Source organism: Ictalurus punctatus, chromosome 14 (assembly GCF_001660625.3).
Source record: "Ictalurus punctatus breed USDA103 chromosome 14, Coco_2.0, whole genome shotgun sequence".
In the NCBI taxonomy this organism is placed as follows: Eukaryota; Metazoa; Chordata; class Actinopteri; order Siluriformes; family Ictaluridae; genus Ictalurus; species Ictalurus punctatus.
The window spans coordinates 26991492-27015306 of record NC_030429.2 but is presented as its reverse complement, the minus strand read 5'-3'; the positions used below and the strand labels follow the sequence as shown (position 1 = coordinate 27015306).

Here is a 23815-nt window from a genome sequence, read left to right as displayed (position 1 = left end):
GCTGATTCTCTCTCACTGACATTACATTCTTCAAATCTGTATACAAAGGTAAAGTACATTTTAATCACAGGTAAACATTTCTTCACAACAACCTGTGTGTGTGTGTGTGTGTGTGTGTGTGTGTGTGTGTGTGTGTGTGTGTGTGTGTGTGTACATTTTAGATATATCTTTTGTAACATTATTAAAACATTTTTTTTAAGTTACTTCCTAGTACGGGGAAATTTTGAAACTAATGCTCCTGTTAAACAACTGCGCTTCCTAAATATATATTTAATTAAAATTCTCCTTAAAAGGTTTATTTAAAAAAAGACAGAAATAAAAGCAGGAAACTGCACCACGTCTCTGTCCACGTTTCACATGTGTTTATATAAAGCTTTGGGCTTTTGTCTGGAGTAAAATAAACACAGTAATTCACCTTCAGGAATTCATTTATTTGATATTGATTATATCAGTCATTTACTTCGTATTGGCCTGTACACACAGTGCAGTGTTACATGTTACACAGGACTAAAGTCTTTTGACCACTAGAGCTCTAGTGTGCACTTATAGCCCAAAGAAACAAACATCTTCAACACATCTGGCTTTAATGCTTCAACTCTTCATGAAGCTTTAACATCACTACTTTTAACCTTGGAACTCTTTTAAGAGCAAAATGTACCAGAGACTCCTTGTAAATATTTTGCTATTGCTGTTGTTTGAAGTTAAGACATTTTTGAATAGTTAAAGGAACGTTTTCCTCGATTCATTGTTGAACAATTATTTAAAAATTGAAGTTTAAGAGTTACGAGAGCTGAATGACGGCACAGTTGGGGAATCACCCAGATAACATCCTTTTGGGGGCGGAACAGGAAGTCATTAATCTTCAGACCACACAGATTATTAGTGAGTACTTGATGTGTGCGAGGTCGATGGGATCGTAGCAGGTTCTCTGCTGATTCTGATCCTCATGCTGCTGATGATTTCTGGGCCGTCAGGAGACACTTGTGTAGGTCACAGAGGTCAAATCAGACAGGTGCAGCTCCACTTCCTGCAGAGAGAAACATCTGATAATGTGACGTTATTAGTCTGCTTTAATAGTGACATGATCTCAGCGATGACTTCCATCAACTACATTTCATCATTTCATCGTTTTTCTGGTACCTTCTCGTTTGAGTCCCCAGTGGAAGAACACTTATCTGAAAAATAAGAGAATTTAACATAGACAAAGACGACAATCTCAAAAATGTCAAACACACAGATTTCACTACACAGCTTTTTACAATCACTAACGTTTTCATTACACATTCATTCTGCACTAGTGTATAAGGGCTGCTGTACGGCCTGGAACAACAGGAAGTGTCATAAATAAAGGGAAGTGTGTGTGACAGGGTGAACGGTGTAAATGTTGGTCTTCAGGCTGTAAGTTCTCACCTTGTAGCGTGGAACAGTACAGAGACGAGCAGATGATGCTTATTGAAACAAAGACCGCACACACACATGATAGGATTATAATAATAATTCCACAGTGTGTAAGACCAGAGTGCTGAGGGTTAGGGAATGTGCCTGAATGATTAGTCTGATGATGCTGATCAGCTGAAACACAGAGGAACACAGAGATATCAGTAAAGTATCTGAGAGGAAAGTGTATCAGAGGACATTCTGATATCTTTTATAACTTTAATTTAGAGTTAAACACACAACGATCAGGCCGTCACTTATACACTGTGTAACAATAAACAACAACAACAGCAATAACCGAGAGAAAAGTGTTTTCTTCTCTGCTTTATTAATCATCACAGTAGTTTCAGCTCACCACATCTGTCCTGATATCTCCTTATATTTTTCTTTTATTAAGGTTTCTCTCAGTCATGAATCTGGGACATGAGTCACTATTTGAATCACTTTTCTCCTCCACACTGAACTGATCTCCTCACAGTTCAACAACATTCTCAACACTGCTCTTTAAAGTGTGGCTGAACAAAATAAAGAACCCTTGAAGAAAACGAAGCCAGAGAGGAAATAATGTCCAGATTAGCAGAACTTTAAAAAGTCTGGAGTGTCAGGTGCGCGAGATTTTACTGTTTGTTCATAAAAATAATCCTTGAAATAATACACAAGATATCAATAATATTATGAAAAATAAACACACGAACTAACACGAAATTAAATAGCAATAATCAGACTGAATAAAGTATTGGCACCCACCTGTAAAGTCCAGTCTGATGGGTTTCCCAAACTGAATGTGTGTTGTTCTGTTTCGACCTCCACAGAAATAAAATCCCAGATCTGTCTCTCTAACTCCAATAATCACTAAACTGACTGAACTGCTGCTTTCTGTCATATCAAAGTGACTCTTGTTCACATTATAACTGAGGGAAAAGGTTTCTCCAGCTTAAATTTTTCAGCAGATATCAGCAGCTTCACCTCCTCAGATCTCAGTCGATACCACAATATCTCAGAATAATTAGTGATGTTACAGAGCAGGGTGACGTTCTCTCCAGGACGGACAGATAAATGATCAGTTGAAGCGATCTCAAGGAGACCCGGTGTAAAGAAACCTGAAGGAACAACAAGAGAGCAGATTCATCATGACTGTCCAAACCAGCTATAGTGCATTAATACATTCAGAGTCCTGAACATTACTCACACTTTCACAGCTACAGCGGCTAATAACAGTCTTTTATAGTTTACTATCTGATCATCTGCTAATGTGTGTATGAACTCACCAAACAGCATCTGTAGAAGAAATGTAGACAGGAGTTTGGCCATTTCTCACACACTCCCTCCAGCGCTCTGAGGACAAGTGCTGCTGTTTCACACCTGGTTTTAGCCACACGGTCCTACATCCTGTTCTGTATTTTGTCAGTCCAATAATCTGCTCACATCACCGGTGTTCTTCTTAGACGGTGCGTACAGATCCGAGCACATTCATCATTTTATCAGTTTATTTTCTTTACACGATCCACCAACAATGCTAACATGAACATCCTAGCAGGCTGAAGGAAAAACATTTGACCACAATAAGACCCTGAGCGTATGTCAGAAGAGGGACAGATCCATGCTAGCAGAATAAATCATAAATCATATTGTTTTAACTGATATTTAGCTGCAATATGCAGAAATGTTTGGATTTATAAGCAACAGCTGAGCATAAATACTTAAGCCGGTTCACACTGTACGATTTTGACCACGATTTAGTCGTCTGATGAATAAATGAATAAATGTCTGAAACTAATTTTGAGAATCCTAAAAGATTCCTATAATCCTGGGCCAAAATCTGTAGTCTTTGATCGGTAGTTTGATGTGTTCCCCGACAGCAGATTAATGACCGTTGTGATCAGATTTTCCCTCTGATTAAATTCTGGCAGTGTCAGAAGATTTGAGGCACAGTCCTGTAGTGTGGCTTCTCCTACTCCGTAACATTCTTCTTGTGTGCGTCGGTTTTTCACGTCTTGTACAGTCTGACATTAATGAGAACTGAGATCCTACAGTGTGACATGGCTTACAGTACAGCGGGGATCGTGTTCGTACAGTCTGACAAGCAGCAGTCACAAAGGACTATTAAAAATCACACAGTGTTCACCCGGATTAAAAATAAGTGCAGTCACTCTGCAGTCCCATGTTCGTATCAGATATTCTGCTGCAAATCATAATAAACTGTCTACAGCCGTACACTCCTGGGCAAAGAAAAATTGAGTAAGCCAAAAATGGCAATTTATGAAGCTTTTAATGGCCTTAACAACAAATCATTGGTCAGGAAATGAGCAAGAATTAAACAAATGCACTCCTGAGACCTCCTGAGACACCATTTGCTTGTTTACTTTTTCTGCAGTGAAAAATCTAGAAACAGGGAAATTCACTCATATTGTCTTCTTGTGCGCAAAAGTAAAATCATGATAATGATTCAAAAGTTCGATGTAAAATTCAAACTAACATTAAAAAATTTTAATGAAGTAAAAATAAAATAAAAAATAAAAAGATGTTCACAACTTTACCTACAAAGTTTAAACATTTAAAGAAATCAAATGGGAAAGTTATTCCATACCAAGTTACTTTATCTATTTGTTTAATTCAGGCTAATTTCCCGAACAATGATTTGGTGTTAAGATCATTAAAAGCTTAATACTTTGCCATTTTTGGCCTGGTCCTTTTTTTCTCCTGGGAATGCAACTAGATAAAAAGTTTGATGTGTTGTTCTCTAATAAATTTTAATAACAATAAATGTTGTCAAATTGCTGATAGAACATGAAGAACACACTTGGGGACGTGCTGTTATGGGAAAATAATAAACTCTGAGGTGGTTACTCTGCTTCATCACACCACACCACCACTTAGTATTTTACTATAACAACACAACACACACTGTTTTATAGACAGTCTTACTCTATAAACCATCTACACAGTCATTAAGAAGCATTTTATCTCACATATAGTGCGCTTACTTCTTTAGAGTATGAATTAGAAGTTTTTATTACTATACTTTACTTCTATCCAGTAATTTACTAATATATATGATCTCACAAAACAGCAGCTGTAAAATAAACACATTCGGCCATTTCTCACGTACATCCTCAATGAACTTGTGATGTTTTTTAAACCCTTCTATTTCTAGTACGTGTTCTCACTACCTGTCCCTTTTAACTTTTAGCCACGACTCCCTACATCCTGTTCCATTAACATATCCAGTATGCTGCTGACATCGTTTGTCTTATTAATGCTAACCCCACCATGCTAACCCCACCTCTAACCTTAACCTTCTTAACCTTTCATCCAAATCGAGTTGTGCACATTGTTACAATTACATTGTTTTCAGTTCACCCTTTAATTAGTTTGTTATTTTGTAATTAGTTTATTAGTTTATTTAAACCCTTGTGTTTCTCTGTTCCACATGAATTATTGTTCAGTGTTTCCCCGCCTGTCTGTACTAAGCCTTTGTTTCTTGATGTCTGCTAGTGTTTCGCCTTAGTCCCAGTTGACCGTGTCTGTTCATCGCCTGACTTTAACCTGTTTGTTGAACTTGATCTTGCTGAACGTTCTTGGATTTGTCTGCCTGCCTCTGAATAAAGATACAACACTTTAACTGCAGCTGCATCTGTCTCACCTCTCATTCCCTGACAGAAAAAGTACACAAAACTAGTACAGGCTAGTCATCAATAGTTGAATCACAGAGTCCGATTCTCAGTTCTGCACAGGGGAAGGTTGTAACGCTGTGTTAAAACTATTAGAAGAGACTATGCTATTCTGTGTAGTTAGCCTTCTAAATTCACACAATTAACTTTAATGACTTTATTGTGCAGTATGAGAAACAGGCTGAGGAAGACAGACAGGGGTGTACCTGTGTGTTATCTCCTTGGATACACAGTAGGCGAAAAACAGTACGACAGAGGGGTAGTATATCTGAATTCCCAGTAGGTGAGAAACTGTAGGTGAGAAATACCCGGATGGTGTACTGCTTCTGGTGAGATTTTGCAGTATGCAACTGATGTACAGTACGCAAGTCAAAAAATCCCATACTGCAACAGGACTGGTGCAGACAACCTCAGAAAAAAATGTCAGAAGACAGCGTCGGCTCTTTTTAAACAGGACTTGTAACAATAACAGTAGAAATTGTTAACTTTGTTCAAGGTTTAAACAAGAAAACAGCTGTCACAGCTAGGGATGCACCGAAATGAAAATTCTTGGCCGAAGCCGAAACGGAATATAATGAAAAACTTGTCCGAAAGCCGAAGGCCATAAAACGAACACGTTTTTTCATGTTTTTTTCCATTTATTTTACCATTTTTTCAGCATTGCATAAATTAAATAGTCAAAATGTGCTTTTAACTATTTTGTCTTGCTTTTCAAAGAAAAACATCAATTACAAAAACTACTATTTAAAAATATTTATTTAACACTGAACATTTTTTTCATTCCAGCAGGCACAGGCTACCAACAAGGCACAATATAACTTTAAATAAATAAAAGAGTAAAATATAAATATTGTGATGTGGTCATCTTTGAGCCCCTTGAATAGCCGATGTTGGGCCTGTAACTGACTGCTGAAAGAATAGAACACTCTGTAGACTACAACAAAATAGTGCATTAAAAGAGTGCAGGATCTGGTTCTATTGGGTTCTATAGGGCTGATTATATTGGGGATATGTACCGCTCGCGCTCCTCTACACCTCGCCGAGTATTACAGTAGATATAGGATTTGTCTGCCTGCCCTTAAATAAATACGTCTTCACCTGCTTCCGTACTCTACTCCCTTACGTCTCGCGACGTGACAGAAACAAAACAAACGCACGTGTCCACAGCTCGTGCACACATGCGCCCCCTCATTGAGGTCATGACATTTGCGCGTCTCACTCTGGTTGCTAGGCTATTTGGTCACGTCATCAAACACGTCATTGTTCGGTCAAATTTATTCGGCCTTTTCACTTATTCAGCTGAACACCGAAAATGCTTTTTTTGCTATTTTCGGCCGAATAATTTCGGTTGCCGAACATTCAGTGCATCCCTATTCAAAGCGTTTGAGACCTTTTTTATGATCTACATCATGCCTTAACCGGCCGAGCTAACAGCAACGTATTGACCTCAGCCTGTTAATATTGCCCACATTGAATTACTAATTCAGTTAACTTTCCAGATATGGATTTGAATTAACTAGTTGTTTTGTCCATCATTACAGGTGGTGTGAAACTGGGGTAAATTTGTGTTGGCTAAAAGGCTAGAAATAAGATACTGTCAATAAATAGCTATTATGCAGCTTGTCAATAGTTAGAATCCATCCATCCATCCATCTTCTATACCGCTTATCCTTTTCAAGGACATGGCGAAACCTGGAGTCTATCCCAGGGAGCATGGGGCACAAGGCGGGGTACACCCTGGACAGGGTGACAATCCATCGCAGGGCAATAGTTAGAATACAGAGCCTAAATCGAACAATCAATATTAAGTAATGTTTGGATGTTACCGGGACTGATGAGCACACTCTGATGCTTATCCAGTGGAAAGTGTTTAATGGAGTCCTCTTCACCAGGAAGCAAAATGCCACCATCAAAGGATCTGAGAAAGTAGAGAATAAAAAATGGGAAAAGAAGGGGGGAATTTATACTAACACTATTTACATTGTGGTAGTAGTCACTAAAATGTCACAGAGCTTGACTTACACTTTTTAAATTTTTGATTTCTGTGTATTTTTGTGACAGAACACAGTCTACAGGGGAAGGTGACGGCGGTCTATATCAAGAAAAAGGGGAATAATTAAAACAGAAATACAAAGTAAGCAGATTCTGTTACTGCTGTGCAACAAACAAAGCTTTGATTTGTCAAAAAACATAACTGCCCTTGCATTATGTTTGTAGTAGGTAGTAAGGTTACAGTAGCATCCTGGAAATGGTATCTTGCCATGGATGAGGCAATAGAGGTGGTAGAACCTCTATAACACCATCCAGCCTTACTGCCTCATCTGGCCAAGATGCCACCCTCAGTGAATCCAGAGCAGGAAAGGACACACAGAAAAGGGAAAAAGGCTGGAATTGAAGAACTGATCATGGAGATGAAGAAGAGGGAAGCTGAGAGAGAGAAACAGCTGAAAGCGATGAGAGAAGATGGAGAGAAATGGAGGAGACAGAAGAAAGAAGAGAAAGGGAATGACAGGGGAGGCAAGAAGTGGAGGCCAGAGAGAGAGAGAGAGAGAGAGAGAGAGAGAGAGAGAGAGAGAGAGAGAGAGAGAGAGAGAGAGAGAGAGAGAGATGAGGTGCAAAGAAGGTGCAGTGTACAGTGAGCTGTGGTAAAGTAGCAAATTTCCATTTCAGTGGACTGAAGTGTTTAAGATGATGCTGACTGGAAGGTTGTGAGTTCATATCCCAGCTGTGGAAGCTTGGCCTTAACCCTCAACTGCTCAGTTATATAAATGAGAAAAAGGTAAGTCGCTCTGGATAAGGAACAAAATGTCATAAAAAATAAAGCAGGAAAAGTTTTCTTTTCTGTGTTCAGCATTAAGTAGGCTGTAGGGGAAAGAGTTCCTGAATTTGTTAGTGTGACGGTGAAGACTCCTGTAGAAAACACCTACAATGGAGATAGCTTTTGGAAATGCAGAGTAACCCCATTTACAGTCATTGATGGTATCATTTGAAGGCTTAAACACTCAACTTTAACCAGAATCACATCAATGTTGTATTTGTTACATAAAGTAGCACGATGGAGAATAAACATCATGCCAGAATAATTTCTAATCCAAAAGAAACTTTGTTTGATGTTCCATTTTGAGGACTTTACTTTAAATGACACCAAACTGTGAATTTATTCCACTGTATATGGATAAGAAAAAGCATTTAAGTTGAGAAAAATTAAGGTGGAAATGAAAAATGTACCCCAGGGTAAATAGGTTAATGACATAAGATTTTAAAGTTTGAAAAATTGAACAATCACACAAGCATCAGTCATAGAATTTAGAAGAACTGTGGCTAGATACACGTTCACACACAGCCCATGGCAGTGTGGAAGTGGCTGGTGGATGCGAACACTGCAGCTCTGAGATCCCCTGGCGATTAGAGATTGTGGAGCACCGCAGAGTATGCAACAACTTCTGGCATGAAGGCAGGACTTACTTGGAGCACCAGCGTGTTTTGAGCATCCCAAAAGCTCGCGTAACGATGTTCTGCACACGAGATACCTTCCTGCAGGAGGGTACAGCCTGCCTGTGTACACAGGGCTGTTCTTCAGCACCCTGGCATCAAGGACAGACCCACGATACCAGACAAAGATTTCCATGAAATTCCCCTGGTGGCTGGTGATGTCCTGCAACAGGACTGAGTGGAACAGCTTCCTACTGAAATAACATTGGGAGTTATTTGCTGGTGGTTTAATTCGGATGTGACAGCTGTCTCTTGCACCACCTGCCACACAGACGATGGAGACCCAACCAGCTGTGCAAAACCTGCACCAACTGCCTCCAGGTCATCTGCGGTGGGCAAAGCAATCACTCTCCTCAATTTGGAATTGGACTTTAGGGCAGTGATGAGGGCCTTGATGGACTACTGAGAAAGCCGGAGTTCACAACGAAGGTCAGCTGCCTCATCAAAATACAGCTGCAGGATTGGCACAGCTGTGTTGAGGTAGCTGTAGGATGTGGGGCTCACAGTCTGTAAATATGTACATAGTTTGTTAGAATAGTTCGTTTGAATAAGTTTGCTTTTTTGTATTCATTTAATCTTTCATTTTTATTCATGTTTACTGATTTTTTTTATTCATTCATTATTATTTTTTGCTTGCCTATAGATGCATACATTTTTATTTGCTGTGTTTGGTTAGTGTATGTGTTCATTCATTCGTGTATATATCGTGTGGTATGACAAATACAGTAAATAAATTCATTTCAATTCGTTGGCATTAGTCATTATTCTGTTAACAAACCCCTTTGTGTGAGTCGAGGAACCAAATCTGAGGTAAATTTTAGACAGATAGGTGCTAATACTTACATTAATAAAGGGCGGCTGTGGCTCAGGTGGTAGAGCGGGTTGTCCACTAATCGTAGGGTTGCTGGCTCGATTCCAGGCCCACATGTGGAAGTGTCCTTGGGCAAAACACTGAACCCCAAGTTGCTCCTGATGTGAGTGTGTGTGTGAATGGGTGACTGCGACACAGTGTAAAGCGCTTTGGATAAAAGTGCTATATAAGCACGCCATTTATTTACTTATTTACCAAAAAATAAAACTTCTTTGTGAAGTCGTGATCTCTGAGCAGCTGCCCGGTGTCCCCGCTGTGCTGTCCTCACAAACACTGTAAACGCAGATGAAAACTGTAAGAATGATATAAATCATTTTGCCGTTATAGCGGTTGCTTTAATCTGGGGGTCCCTTTAAGATTTTTGTGTTTATGATGATGTTGAAGGTCACATGACAATGCCAACATGGCAGATGTATGTCCAGGATTGTATTCATACTACACACACATACTGATTAGTGCGTACTGTTTCAATGGCCGTGCAGTAGGTACTGTCACAGTTAACGATTTCGGACGCAGACTTTGTCTTCATTATGGTGTCTTTTTTCTGTGTTCATTGTCAAGCATTAAAACTTGTTGTATGTAAATGTACATTATTTCATAAGACTTTATGATTTTATAAGTTAATAAATGTTTTACTGACATAATATCATAGTTTATCGTGTATGTTTTTAATTAAATCAGATTAAATTGTTAGAGGGGGATTTTAAACTGTCATATGGTTAAAATGAACCGCACATGTTACAATGTGACCCACCTATGGGGCACCTTCTAACATTTATCTTCTCTTCTTTCTGGTTAAAAAATGAAAAGTGTACATGTATTTTTTTTTTTTTTTAAAAGACAAAATATTTGTACCAGACATTTATAAAATTAATGTAAAAAAAGAAAAGAAAAATGCGTTGAACCCTAAGTACTTTTCCACAAATGTGAGAAAGCAAAAAGTGTTAGGTTGTGCCCGCTCTCCCCTACACACCTCAACAAAAAAGCCAAGTAATCATGTTAAATATTCTTATAGGGAATTGAGAATACAGAAACTGAGGAAGATCTGCTCTGCATGAAAGAGTAATGACACCATGCAGTTCTGTGGTGATGTTAATAACCACACACTGTGAACAGGAAATAGCCCACAACTGGGTAGAAGAAAAGAACAGATCAGGACGTACCTTCTGAATACAGAGGCACTCAGTTATCTTACTGATTTAAATAATTAAGTGGAATCAGAGATACATAAAATCACTGATAGACTGTACAGTGAATATAAACATCACTGACTGTTCATTCTTTACTAGTTTACACTTACACTCACTGTCCCAGAAATCAGAATAAAAATCTGACTATTTAGTACTCTGTGTGTGTGTGTGTGTGTGTGTGTGTGTGTGTGTGTGTGTGTGTGTGTGTGTGTGTGTGTGTGTGTGTGTGTGTGTGTGAGAGAGAGAGAGAGAGAGAGAGAGAGAGAGAGTTGCTTTGGTATGAAATGTTGTGGTCTGACCTGCAGCAGATCATAACAGGACCCACCAAATAAATGACACCAGGTACACAAACACAGTATTCAGTTTATCAAATTAAAATGATCATCTAAGCCTGTCATTGCTCTTCTGGGAACATAATGGCACCTGGTCACGATGCAGGCAGCACAGCATTGCTTGGAATCATCCGTGGGGAAATTGTATTCACAACATATATAGTGTTGAATTTAGTTTCATAGGTAGCCGTCCTTTCTGAGTTTGTTTAAAAGTCGTGATGGCGTGTTTAAATGTTAGCGTGTGTGGTTTGCCTGCACACATCTTAGCTCGTCTCTACTTGTTGTGGTGGGTTTCATGGTAGGTTATGGAGCAGAGAATACATCTGCCCACCGGACGTCCACAGCACCCTACAGTTTCCCCAAGCTGTGGGAGCTTCTATCACTCAGACATCACCTGAATTCAAACGATAACTGTAATCATACAACTATGTTCTAAATATGCAAATTTTCAGTATCAAACTTTGGATGAACTTGGACCCCCAACATGGTCCATACCATGGTTACGCCCTTGAATATATTTGAGTGTAAGTGGTGCTTGCTGAAGACGTTTAACAGGAAGGGGATCTTCAGTATGAACTCCTGAACGTTGGTTGTTAATCAGGGAGCAAAATACACAATGTAGATCGTGCTATAATGAATACTCATTGTCTAAATGCTCTAATGGGGGATTATACTGAAAACCTTTATCGAGAATTCAGAAACCGAATAAAACACGTTACTGTGGTTCTGAGGCCCTGTTTTGATCAAACACTGAAACCACAATGATACTAAAACCACATGTCCTGAACAGGAAATAACCAACAACTGGGTAAAATACAATCGATTCTTTTTCTTCTGAACTGAGACACAAGATCTCACTTAATATTCTCATCTGCTATGTTCAGTGAGGAGTAATAACAAAATGCTGTAATGTTTAATATGTCTATTATAAATCTATAATTTCTTAAAATTAATTTGCAGTCAGGTTTAACAGACCGTATTAAAATCTAAAGAGTTTTACAGGGATTAGAAGAAAGATTTAACCCTCCATCAGAATCTGATAACTGACATTTAATCTCTCTTCAAATAAAGATATAAAATAAAGTTCAAGACCTGTCCTGTTTTGTGGACTAAGATTTATATGTATGACTTTCTTCTTCCAGTCAGTAAATATCGCCACCTACCGGCATCATTCTGCAATGAGTAGCATTTTAAAGTGGGCAGAAAATTATATCAAGTGTAGAATAAAGAAGGTAAATAACTGGCTAACAATAAGATGTAGTGGCTTTAGCCCTGAGGTTACTACAATATTTTATTAAATTAATCTGGATTAATTACAGTAGAAATAGTTACTTTCCCAAAAAACACACACTCACACACACTCACACACACACACACACACACACACACACACACACACACACACACACACACACACACCTCATCACCCTCTGACTTTGTACAAGCCATATTCAATCTCAGTAGAGCCATTCACTGCCTGTTTAACGAAATACTGAGCAGCTGAAACATAATATTCCTCCCTACATTTTAATCTTATAGACAAGAACAGATTAAAGTTCTATAAAAGCAGTGCAAATAATGTGGAACTATTAGCATTATAATGTTTATTTAAAAAAAAGAAAAAAGACCGAAATAAAAGCAGGAAGCTGCAGCACGTCTCTGTCCACGTTTCACATGTGTTTATATAAAGCTTTGGGCTTTTGTCTGGAGTAAAATAAACACAGTAATTCACCTTCAGGAATTCATTTATTTGATATTGATTATATCAGTCATTTACTTCGTATTGGCCTGTACACACAGTGCAGTGTTACATGTTACACAGGACTAAAGTCTTTTAACCACTAGAGCTCTAGTGTGCACTTATAGCCCAAAGAAACAAACATCTTCAACACATCTGGCTTTAATGCTTCAACTCTTCATGAAGCTTTAACATCACTACTTTTAACCTTGGAACTCTTTTAAGAGCAAAATGTACCAGAGACTCCTTGTAAATATTTTGTTGTTGTTGTTTGAAGTTAAGACATTTTTGAATAGTTAAAGGAACGTTTTCCTCGATTCATTGTTGAACAATTATTTAAAAATTGAAGTTTAAGAGTTACGAGAGCTGAATGACGGCACAGTTGGGGAATCACCCAGATAACATGCTTTTGGGGGCAGAACAGGAAGTCATTAATCTTCAGACCACACGGATTATTAGTGAGTACTTGATGTATGCGAGGTCGATGGGATCGTAGCAGGTTCTCTGCTGATTCTGATCCTCATGCTGCTGATGTTTTCTGGGCCGTCAGGAGACACTTGTGTAGGTCACAGAGGTCAAATCAGACAGGTGCAGGTCCACTTCCTGCAGAGAGAAACATCTGATAATGTGACGTTATTAGTCTGCTTTAATAGTGACATGATCTCAGCGCTGACTTCCATCAACTACATTTCATCATTTCATCGTTTTTCTGGTACCTTCTCGTTTGAGTCCCCAGTGGAAGAACACTTATCTGAAAAATAAGAGAATTTAACATGGACAAAGACGACAATCTCAAAAATGTCAAACACACAGATTTCACTACACAGCTTTTTACAATCACTAACGTTTTCATTACACATTCATTCTGCACTAGTGTATAAGGGCTGCTGCACGGCCTGGAACAACAGGAAGTGTCGTAAATAAAGGGAAGTGTGTGTGACAGGGTGAACGGTGTAAATGTTGGTCTTCAGGCTGTAAGTTCTCACCTTGTAGCGTGGAACAGTACAGAGAGGAGCAGATGATGCTTATTGAAACAAAGACCGCACACACACATGATAGGATTATAATAATAATTCCACAGTGTGTAAGACCAGAGTGCTGAGGGTTAGGGAATGTGTATGAGTAGTCAATCTCGTCATACTGATCAGTCTCATGATGCTGATCAGCTGAAACGCAGAGGAACACAGAGATATCAGTAAAGTATCTGAGAGGAAAGTGTATCAGAGGACATTCTGATATCTTTTATAACTTTAATTTAGAGTTAAACACACAACAATCAGGCTGTCACTTATACACTGTGTAACAATAAACAACAACAACAATAACCGAGAGAAAACTGTTTTCTTTTCTGCTTTATTAATCATCACAGTAGTTTCAGCTCACCACATCTGTACTGATATCTCCTTATATTTTTCTTTTATTAAGGTTTCTCTCAGTCATGAATTTGGGACATGAGTCACTATTTGAAACACTTTTCTCCTCCACACTGAACTGATCTTCTCACAGTTCAACAACATTCTCAACACTGCTCTTTAAAGTGTGGCTGAACAAAATAAAGAACCCTTGAAGAAAACGAAGCCAGAGAGGAAATAATGTCCAGATTAGCAGAACTTTAAAAAGTCTGGAGTGTCAGGTGCGCGAGATTTTACTGTTTGTTCATAAAAATAATCCTTGAAATAATACACAAGATATCAATAATATTATGAAAAATAAACACACGAACTAAAACGAAATTAAATAGCAATAATCAGACTGAATAAAGTATTGGCACCCACCTGTAAAGTCCAGTCTGATGAATTTCCCAAACTGAATGTGTGTCGTTCTGTTTCGACCTCCACAGAAATAAAATCCCAGATCTGTCTCTCTAACTCCAATAATCACTAAAGTGACTGAACTGCTGCTTTCTGTTATATCAAAGTGACTCTTGTTCACATTATAACTGAGGGAAAAGGTTTTCTTCAGCTTAGATTTCTCAGCAGATATCAGCAGCTTCACCTCCTCAGATCTCAGTCGATACCACGATATCTCAGAATAATTAGTGATGTTACAGAGCAGGGTGACGTTCTCTCCAGGACGGACAGATAAATGATCAGTTGAAGCGATCTCAAGGAAACACGGTGTAAAGAAACCTGAAGGAACAACAAGAGAGCAGATTCATCATGACTGTCCAAACCAGCTATAGTGCATTAATACATTCAGAGTCCTGAACATTACTCACACTTTCACAGCTACAGCGGCTAATAACAGTCTTTTATAGTTTACTATCTGATCATCTGCTAATGTGTGTATGAACTCACCAAACAGCATCTGTAGAAGAAATGTAGACAGGAGTTTGGCCATTTCTCACACACTCCCTCCAGCGCTCTGAGGACAAGTGCTGCTGTTTCACATCTGGTTTTAGCCACACGGTCCTACATCCTGTTCTGTATTTTGTCAGTCCAATAATCTGCTCACATCACCGGTGTTCTTCTTAGACGGTGCGTACAGATCCGAGCACATTCATCATTTTATCAGTTTATTTTCTTTACACGATCCACCAACAATGCTAACATGAACATCCTAGCAGGCTGAAGGAAAAACATTTTAGCACAATAAGACCCTGAGCGTATGTCAGAAGAGGGACAGATCCATGCTAGCAGAATAAATCATAAATCATATTGTTTTAACTGATATTTAGCTGCAATATGCAGAAATGTTTGGATTTATAAGCAACAGCTGAGCATAAATACTTAAGCCGGTTCACACTGTACGATTTTGACCACGATTTAGTCGTCTGATAAATAAATAAATAAATGTCTGAGACTAATCTTTACCCCAGACAGCAGGAACAGTGGAGCTGAAATCATTCTCTTGGTTATTTGTACAATGTATTACCTATGAAATACTATTTAAATGATATTCATTGTCAAAATATTCAGTTGACATTATTCTAAAATATTTGATCATTTATTTTAATCACATATTATAGTGTTACTAATATGAAAGCTTTTATTTTAGTGGAGAGGGTGAGTTAATAAGGCATGTTAAAACAGTACTGGAGTTAAAGGTAAGACTGAGAATGTAAACACTGAGCTACATTAGTAGTGACCTGACCTACATGTGTCCCTGATCTACAGGTACAAAGTAAAACACTTTAGCGTCATTGAGAAGAGTTCACACAGAAGAGCTGTGATTGTACCAAGATGATCAAATGTTTTTTCTCTTACAGAAAAACAGAATGAAGAGCGTAAAGCTGAAAAGGAAGTTCCCAGAGGTGAGATATACTTGTGTATTTAATTATCTGTAAAGCAGATTTAATTTCTTATACAACCAGTAACATTCATTCCATTTATTTCAGTATGTTACGTTCACTGGACATTTTTACTCCCTAATGAATTCTGTTCTTGTTTTTTTTTTTTTTTTTTTTGTTATTTTTGTTGTTTTATTTTCTAACTTGGTTAATTATAATACATGGCCAAACTTATGTGGCCAGACCATTAAACCCATATGTGGTTCTGACTTTAAATTAGTGTGGAGCTGCACACTGTAAACCCAGATAAGTTTATTTTACTTAAAAATTTGAAAGTGGTTGCCTTAACAAAATTAATGTTTACTCGATAACTTAAGTGAACTTAACTTAAACATTCCAGCCCTTCCAACAATTATTTTAAGTTTAATACAATAAATGGTACACAAAATGGTAAACTAGTACAGTAATGGTTAAAAGTTGGTATTTATTTCTAGTTCTTACTAAATATTGATTTATAATCATTATAATAATATTTATAGAAAACTTTATATTAAAAATGTTAATTTTGGAAGCACTGGTGTAATAAGCAGATGTTTTGGCTGTAAGAGACTAAAATGGTGTAAAGTTTAAAAAGTACACTATAATGTCTAATTGTTTGATATTACTCAACGTTAAATGATATTCATATTATGATATTTTAACTGGAAAAGTTACATTTATGGGTAATTTTAATATGGTAATATGTCACTGCTACAGTTACTGATTATTATTGAGTACACATTAGAAAATTGATGTGTTGTTTGTAAACAAGTACAAACCAGTTTTACCATCCCATTACCTACTTATTACTTATTATTTAAAACAACAACAAAAAACACGTTCTCGAGCTTATAATCTTATAATTCTGGTATCCCTGTAGCATTATTTACTCAAAACATGAAACACTGGGTTATTAACAATTAATAATTATATGAGAGCATCTGTAATAGCACTCTAGTTATTTCATGATAACAGATGTTAAGTGTTCATTTTGTTACAGTAGAGACAAAATATTTTTGCTCATAAATAAAACATCCGTATTTCATTATTGGAAAAATGGACAAAATGTGATGTGTAATGTTTAACTGTGTTGTGATTTCATAAATGTGATTATACAGTACATAAAGACATTTGTTGAATAAGTCATATAATTGTGATTATAGGTGGGGTGACTGTTAGGATAAACAACAGCTGTAGTAGTTTTTGCTCGACCTGTATTTTATAACACAATTGTTCATCTGATCTTTCTTTCCTTTAGCCGGGTTTTGGTCAGGAGTAGGAGTAGGAGTAACTGGGACTATTGCAGTGATTGCAGTGATTGGAGTGATTGTTGCTGTGCTGTACTGGTATATAAGAAGAAGAAACCGTGAGTAGCACCGTATGATTAGAGGAGGACGCTGTGTTTACCACAAAGCTGTTACATGGTGTTTAATTCTTTAGCAGAATTAAACCAGAGGGCTGCTACAGAAGCTAAATTAAACATAACTTTTGTCACTTTGACAGTTTTTAAGGATGTTTAAATTTTTGTACAAGACTGATGTGATTTATTCTTACAAAGAAATCCATGTAAATGTTTACAAGGAATAAAATGACAGCTTCTGCATTGCTTTCACATACAGATCATTTTCACAGTAAATTAACTAGACTTAACCCATTATTAAGATTCTGAAGTGAGTTCACTTGGGATTTTTTTTTCTGCAGAAAACCGCAGACACCCTGATCCTCCACACACCTACTCGCTGCCTAATACACAAATAAATCCTGCAAACACAAGTCAAGGTGAGAATCATTGCTGTTTTAACCCTTGTAAATGTTCTTTAACCACTAAACTTAACTTTGTTTCAGATGAAAATCCAAATGATCAAGGAGAAGATCTGCAGAACACATCACCGGACGATCATGGTGAGTATCAGATGGAAACACTAATCCACAAGATGTTAAATGGTGCACTTATATAGCGCTTTTATCCAAAGTGCTTTACACTGTGTCTCATTCACCCATTCACACACAAATGGTAGCAGAGCTGCCATGCAAGGCGTTAACTTGCCATCGGGAGCAACTTGGGGTTCAGTGTCTTGCCCAAGGACACTTCGGCATGTGGAGTCATGTGGGCCGGGAATCGAACCGCCAACCCTACGATTAGTGCACGACCCGCTGTACCACCTGATCCACTGCTGCCCATGCTATCCGAAAGTGCTTTTTAACCCAAACAGCATCATACTCAATAACTATCTAATTCATCCTTGTTTTCTTATTAGCCCTAAACTTGAGGATGTATTTGTTTTCATTGCTATTTAACAAACATTATAATAAATGACAGCAATTAGAAAAAGTTGTTCTGCACCTGATGACAGCTGTAAACTGTCTCCTTACTCACTTTATCTCTTGTCTTGATCTGGCCTTGTTACACCCCCTGAACCTACTTGTGTTCACTAACACAGAAACCTGATAATTACATGAATGTGACGAGACCCATGTTACTGAAGAGATTATTGACAGAATTGGTGTGGACCCTCTGAACAGTGTGTGGTCACATTCAGAGCAATAAAGAAGCATTTCCTGTGCTACTCTCTTTATGTGACTGCACTGCTAAAAGGGGTATCCTCAGCATCATGTGAAAGTCTTTACTTGACTTCTTCTTCTTTTCATTTAAGCTCTACTCATACTCACTATAAAGAATGGGAGATCATTTATTGGTGCCTTTTGACATTAGGTCTTTAACCAACATTTTATTCCCCCTAACAAACTCTCCACAGCGGTTACTAATGACATTTACAATATTAGGCATGATGTTAACACGCACACCTGGTACTTATTTACATATTAGTGTAATTCCCAAAGCTTACACAGTCCCCTCCGAAAGTATTGAAACGACAAATTCTTTTGTTTTTGCTTTACACCGAATGGTAGGATTATGCCAAAATAATCTGCACTGAACTACGTTTCCCATCAGCCATTGCACCTCACTGATCATGTCACATGTTTCACATTTAGGGTTTAATGAGCACTATTACGTAAGTCATGTCTAGCACCTCACACAATGTCTCAAGTAAAGGTTTCTGCAGAACATAAATGGGCGTCTTCAGACCGGATAGGCATTGTTCAACCTTCCAAACTACGGTTATGGTTAGGGTTTGGGTTATTTTAACAAATCAGGTTAGGGGCTTGAAAAACTCTCATGCCGGTTTGAAATTGTCCAATAATTGGAAAACATGGTTTTTGTTCTGCAGAGACACCTCACCCATTGTCTAGCGCCTGTCTTCCCTTGCTGTTCATTGCTTTAGTTATGTATGTTTTTGCCTTGACGTCATGTTTTCATGTTTTAGTGTTTCTAAGCTACATTTGTATTGTTTGTTTTTTCACTAAACTACAATCTGCACTTTCATCCGTCTCCACCACTGTTACATCAAACAATTATATTTACAGTGTATAGCACTTTTAAGAATAGACATGACACAAAGCAACTTTACAGAAATCCAGATATATTTTTAATTAAAATTGATTTCTTTTGGTTTGAGATCATTTCTATCTGTATTTACAGAAATATCTAAATTTAAATTAAATTAAATTAAATTAAATAATATCTAAATTGATAAATGTATCCCTAATGAGCGAGCCAGAGATGACAGTGGTGAGTAAAAACTCAACAAAAATATGATGAAAAAACCTTGAGAGGAACCGGACTCAAAAGGGAACCCATCCTCATCTGGGTGACACCAGTGCAATCGAAAAGTTCAGTAGTGTAACCAGGAATTCATGAGCTTGTGAGAAACTTGAGTTATTTCTGAATTCATTATAATCTTAAATTTAAGTGTATTGTATCAAACTGAAGATATTAGCTGTTCAGTGATGGAGACTTGAGTGTAAACTGTTGTTAACAATTGCAGTCCTAAGGCTATCCAAGCAAGAACATCCACAACCATCTTCATGGTTTTTAAGTGGTACCATCCTCAGTAATCTCACGGTGATCTTTAGGCTGTTCATGAGGTTCCATCCTCAGCATCAGTGAGTGATTTTCAGGTGATAAGAACTCCAAACAGAAGAACAGAACACTGGCTGCATTCGCTGCGTGCATTAGAATGTAATTATTACCATGTAAACTTTGCCGGTCCTAATAAAATTATAATAAACCTTTAATGCATCTTATCGCTCTGCATCACATCACTTCTCCAGAGATTTAAATTAAGTACAACATATTGTAATGATTCACTGTCTGCTTTTAAACATGTCTTCTATATTATTTTATATCCGATTCAAATATACAGTGAATCATCTTGAGGGGAAAAAAGAAACACCTTCCTTCACTGATGGGTTTAATCCTGATCAATTAAAGACACATTCGAGTGGTGTAGAATGTATTCAGTAAAAATAACATGGAATTTATAGTTCTGCATCCTTTTGTTTCAGGTTCTGTGGTTTTTAAGGACGGTGCTGTCCGATACATTCCAGTCAGGACAGATCCTGAGTAATGCAACTTCCAGCACAACAGTTGGTAATATCACTAACTCTAGGTTTCCTCTCACCTCCCAAACACATGCCAGTAGGGGGACTGGCTGTGCTACATTGACCCTACGTGTGAATAAGTGTGAACACTGGTGTGTTTATCTGCTGAGGCTCTAAAGTGTTTTTGGTTGATATTTGTTTGTCTTTCTGGATTATACTGTTCGACGTTGTGAATTTGCACCCTGGATTACATAGTTTATGTTTCATATGGACTTTTAATTTTCATATGGACATTTTATTTTGTAATCTTTTTTCCTGGCATGTCAACTACAGTTGTTATGCGCTGTTTTTCACAATATCTTTTTTATAATGTTTTATTCTGCAGAGGTTTATCATTGGAATTCATCATCGTGCCTGGCGGCCAGAGTTTACAAAACCTGTGTCGCACTGGGAATTGCTCGTCACCCACGCTATGTTCATCGCTCCTCATGAGGGAAACTTTGTACTTCCAGTCTCCCTGATACCTCTGTTGATGAGCAAATATTGGCCACTCGTGCGAGCGAGACCTGGTGACTCTCCTGCCCTGAAGGAACTTCCTTCTTTAGATTGTTTTTTTTTAATTCTCCAAGAGCTGTAGGTCGTGGAGGTGGAACACCAACAATTTTTAAGAACTGTTTTAATGGTGCAGCTTTCCAAGGTTGATTTTCCTCCCTCCTTTCTATGTGCGCTAGTTTGCAGACCAGCTAAATTTAACAAGGACTTTAATAAGGATTTCCACATCGATTTAAACATTTTTCAGTTTGATTTTAAAGCTTTGCATGGACTTGATCCTCAGTACATGTGTGATCTCCTTACCCCGAATACAGCCTTAAGATCTCTCTGATCATCCAGTCAAGTATTCTTTTCAGTTACTTGTTCATGTTTTAAAGCCAAAGGTGACCGGGTTTTCTCAGTAGCTGCTCCCAGGATCTGGAATAATCCCATTGTTCATGTTAGATCTTCACCCTCTATTGCTATGTTCAAATCTTCTTTGAAGACCCACTTTTATACTTTATCTTTTACGTCAGTCTTAGGGTGTAAAGTTCTCATTTGTCCACTGGTCAAATTGACTCCAAGCTTTCAGTCTCCTGATCGAGTTCTATGGGATCTGACGGTGATCCAAATCTAATTGATGTTTCTGCGAGGGTATTTATGAAGTTCGGTGCAGTAGCTGATGTGTAGGTACTGTTGGCTCAAATTTAGCCTATTACCCAAAAACACTTAAAATTCAACTTAGAAGCCAATACTCACATCTACCTCTGAGCCCAGTTGGAGATAGAAAAAAAGACACCAGCCGTGAGTGAGAAGAAGTAAGGGTCCAGATTTATTGGTTCCGTTCCACCACACGAGATCCACACCGATGAGAATTCTCAGAAGTGATCTGATACCCTGAGCTTAAGCTCCAGTATTTATACTGTACTTACACAGTAAATAACCCATATGTTTCAAGAAGACTATGATATCAATACCAATAGGGTTAAAAAAGAGCTCATCTACCTTACTCTTAAAAAGGGCTATTCCACTTACTATTAGCTCAAAAAACAGGGCTTTTCAAATTACACATAGAATCAAAAGTGGAGAGACAAAATAATCTAGAGTGACCTTGGTCTTACTATTATCTCGCGGGGGGGCGCTACCCTAGTAAATGGCTCCTCATAGTTCTCTCTTAAAATTGAGGCCTTCCTTGCGAGACAAGAATCTTCACCATCTGAATTATTAGTAAGTTACATTTTCCTGTATTTTAGTTTATAATTTATTTTCATATTTGCTCTATATCTCTATTTTATATATAGTTATACTGCTTGAAAAACGCTACTGTACTTCCTACTTCATAATATCATTACAGTTCTACTGTCCTGCATATCCGACTATTCTGTATTTTATAAAGAGTTTTCTATTATTATAAGATATTACCCTTATAATATCTTAATACTCCTTTTCATTATTCTTATAAAGTTATTTATGTGTGTGTGTGATATGTCTACATGCCCGTCCTTGACTGTGCAAGAGTGAGTGTGAGTGTGTGTGTCAGTGAGTGTGTGTGTGTGTTTGCACTCCTCAGCTCTTATACTTCTTTTTGACTCTTCGACTAGTAGACCATAGTGTGTTACTCTTAAAGATCTTTAAAGTGTAAATCCAATTTGTCAATATCCGCCTCACACCGCTTCTATGTGTCTTGGTGCCCGTCTTTTCTTCTTCTCCCCTTTACTGGATACTAGGTCTCCCTCATGTTTATTTCATGTCATTTTTATCCACAACAGTACGTTTTAGCGAGGTGGAAATATTATGATCAATACGTATTATGAACGAGATAAGATAATAGTCTGAGACAACTTCAGACTGCGGAAAAATGATAATATTTTCTATACTTAGTCCGTATGTTAGTATGAGGTCATGAGTGTGACCACCATTATGAGTAGGCCCGATAACATTCTGATTAATCCCTACTGAATCTAAGATGGACACAACCGCTAATCTTAGAGGGTCTTCCAGGTTATCAAAATGAATATTAAAGTCTCCGACGATTAATGCTTTGTCTACAGACACAACCAGGTTTGAGATAAAGTCTGCAAATTCACTAAGAAATTCAGTATATGGCCCTGGGGGTTTGTAAATAATAATTAGAGGAATTGACTTATTTTTTGTGGCTACATAACTTATACTGGTATAAAGAATTTCAAAAGAGTTAAATTTAGGTTTTTGTGTGACGACTAGATTTTTACTATGGATGAGACCAACACCTCCTCCTCTACCAGTTGAACGAGGCTGATGTACATAACTGTATCCCGGAGGACTGGCTTCATTTAATGCTATGTTTGGTTTAATCCAAGTTTCTGTTAAACACATTAAATTACATTCCTGATCAGTAATGATGTCGTTAACAATAAGAGCCTTAGACGCAAGAGATCTAATGTTTAATAGTCCTAGCTTCAGATCAAAAGTGCTGGCTGTGCATTCAATATGATTTAATTTTATGTTAATTAGGTTACGAAGATAGACTTTCTGAGATTTTCTATATATTTGTATAGCTCAGGGAACAGACACAGTCTCTATAGTATGTATTACCGGTGCCGGATTTTTAATTGAACATTGATTATACTGAATGTTGTTATTATTGGAAGATGTACTTACGGTAGGCAGTCACTTGGAGTGTAGCGCCTTGGAGATGTTGTCTGACAGCAGTTCTGCTCCAAGGCTGCTGGGGTGCAGGCCATCAGGACGAAACAACCTAGGACGCTCCCAGAACAGATTCCAGTTATTGACAAACACCAGATTCTGCTCATTACACCAAGAGACTAACCAATCATTTAATGCTAGAAGTCTACTGAACTTT

General features: G+C 37.8%; 2 protein-coding genes across 19 annotated transcripts in view; one reads left to right on the top strand and one right to left on the bottom strand.

Annotated features, from left to right (window-relative positions):
- LOC108274794 (uncharacterized) overlaps positions 1-22266 on the top strand; it is a 588939-nt gene extending 566673 nt beyond the window's left edge. For 6 of the 17 annotated variants that reach the window (XM_053685862.1, XM_053685860.1, XM_053685849.1 and 3 more), the window contains 3 exons: positions 17701-17778; positions 17845-17901; positions 20407-20821. In XM_053685862.1, the coding sequence (XP_053541837.1) occupies positions 17701-17778; positions 17845-17901; positions 20407-20468 (197 nt within the window). In that variant the 3' untranslated portion in view covers positions 20469-20821. The other 11 variants (XM_053685859.1, XM_053685845.1, XM_053685834.1 and 8 more) reach the window with 4 other exon arrangements.
- LOC124627623 (uncharacterized) lies at positions 12656-15633 on the bottom strand. Of its 2 annotated transcripts, XM_053685873.1 has the most exons (5): positions 15029-15633; positions 14507-14860; positions 13718-13897; positions 13448-13482; positions 12656-13334 (listed from the first exon to the last, which is right to left on the bottom strand). In XM_053685873.1, the coding sequence occupies exons 1-5, from the start codon at positions 15069-15071 to the stop codon at positions 13278-13280; spliced, it is 669 nt and encodes a 222-aa protein (XP_053541848.1). In that variant the 5' UTR covers positions 15072-15633; the 3' UTR covers positions 12656-13277. The 2 variants fall into 2 exon arrangements, with proteins under 2 accessions (XP_053541848.1, XP_053541847.1); XM_053685872.1 differs by lacking the exons at positions 12656-13334; positions 13448-13482 and having other exon boundaries at positions 13501-13897.
- Positions 22267-23815: the final 1549 nt, after the last annotated feature.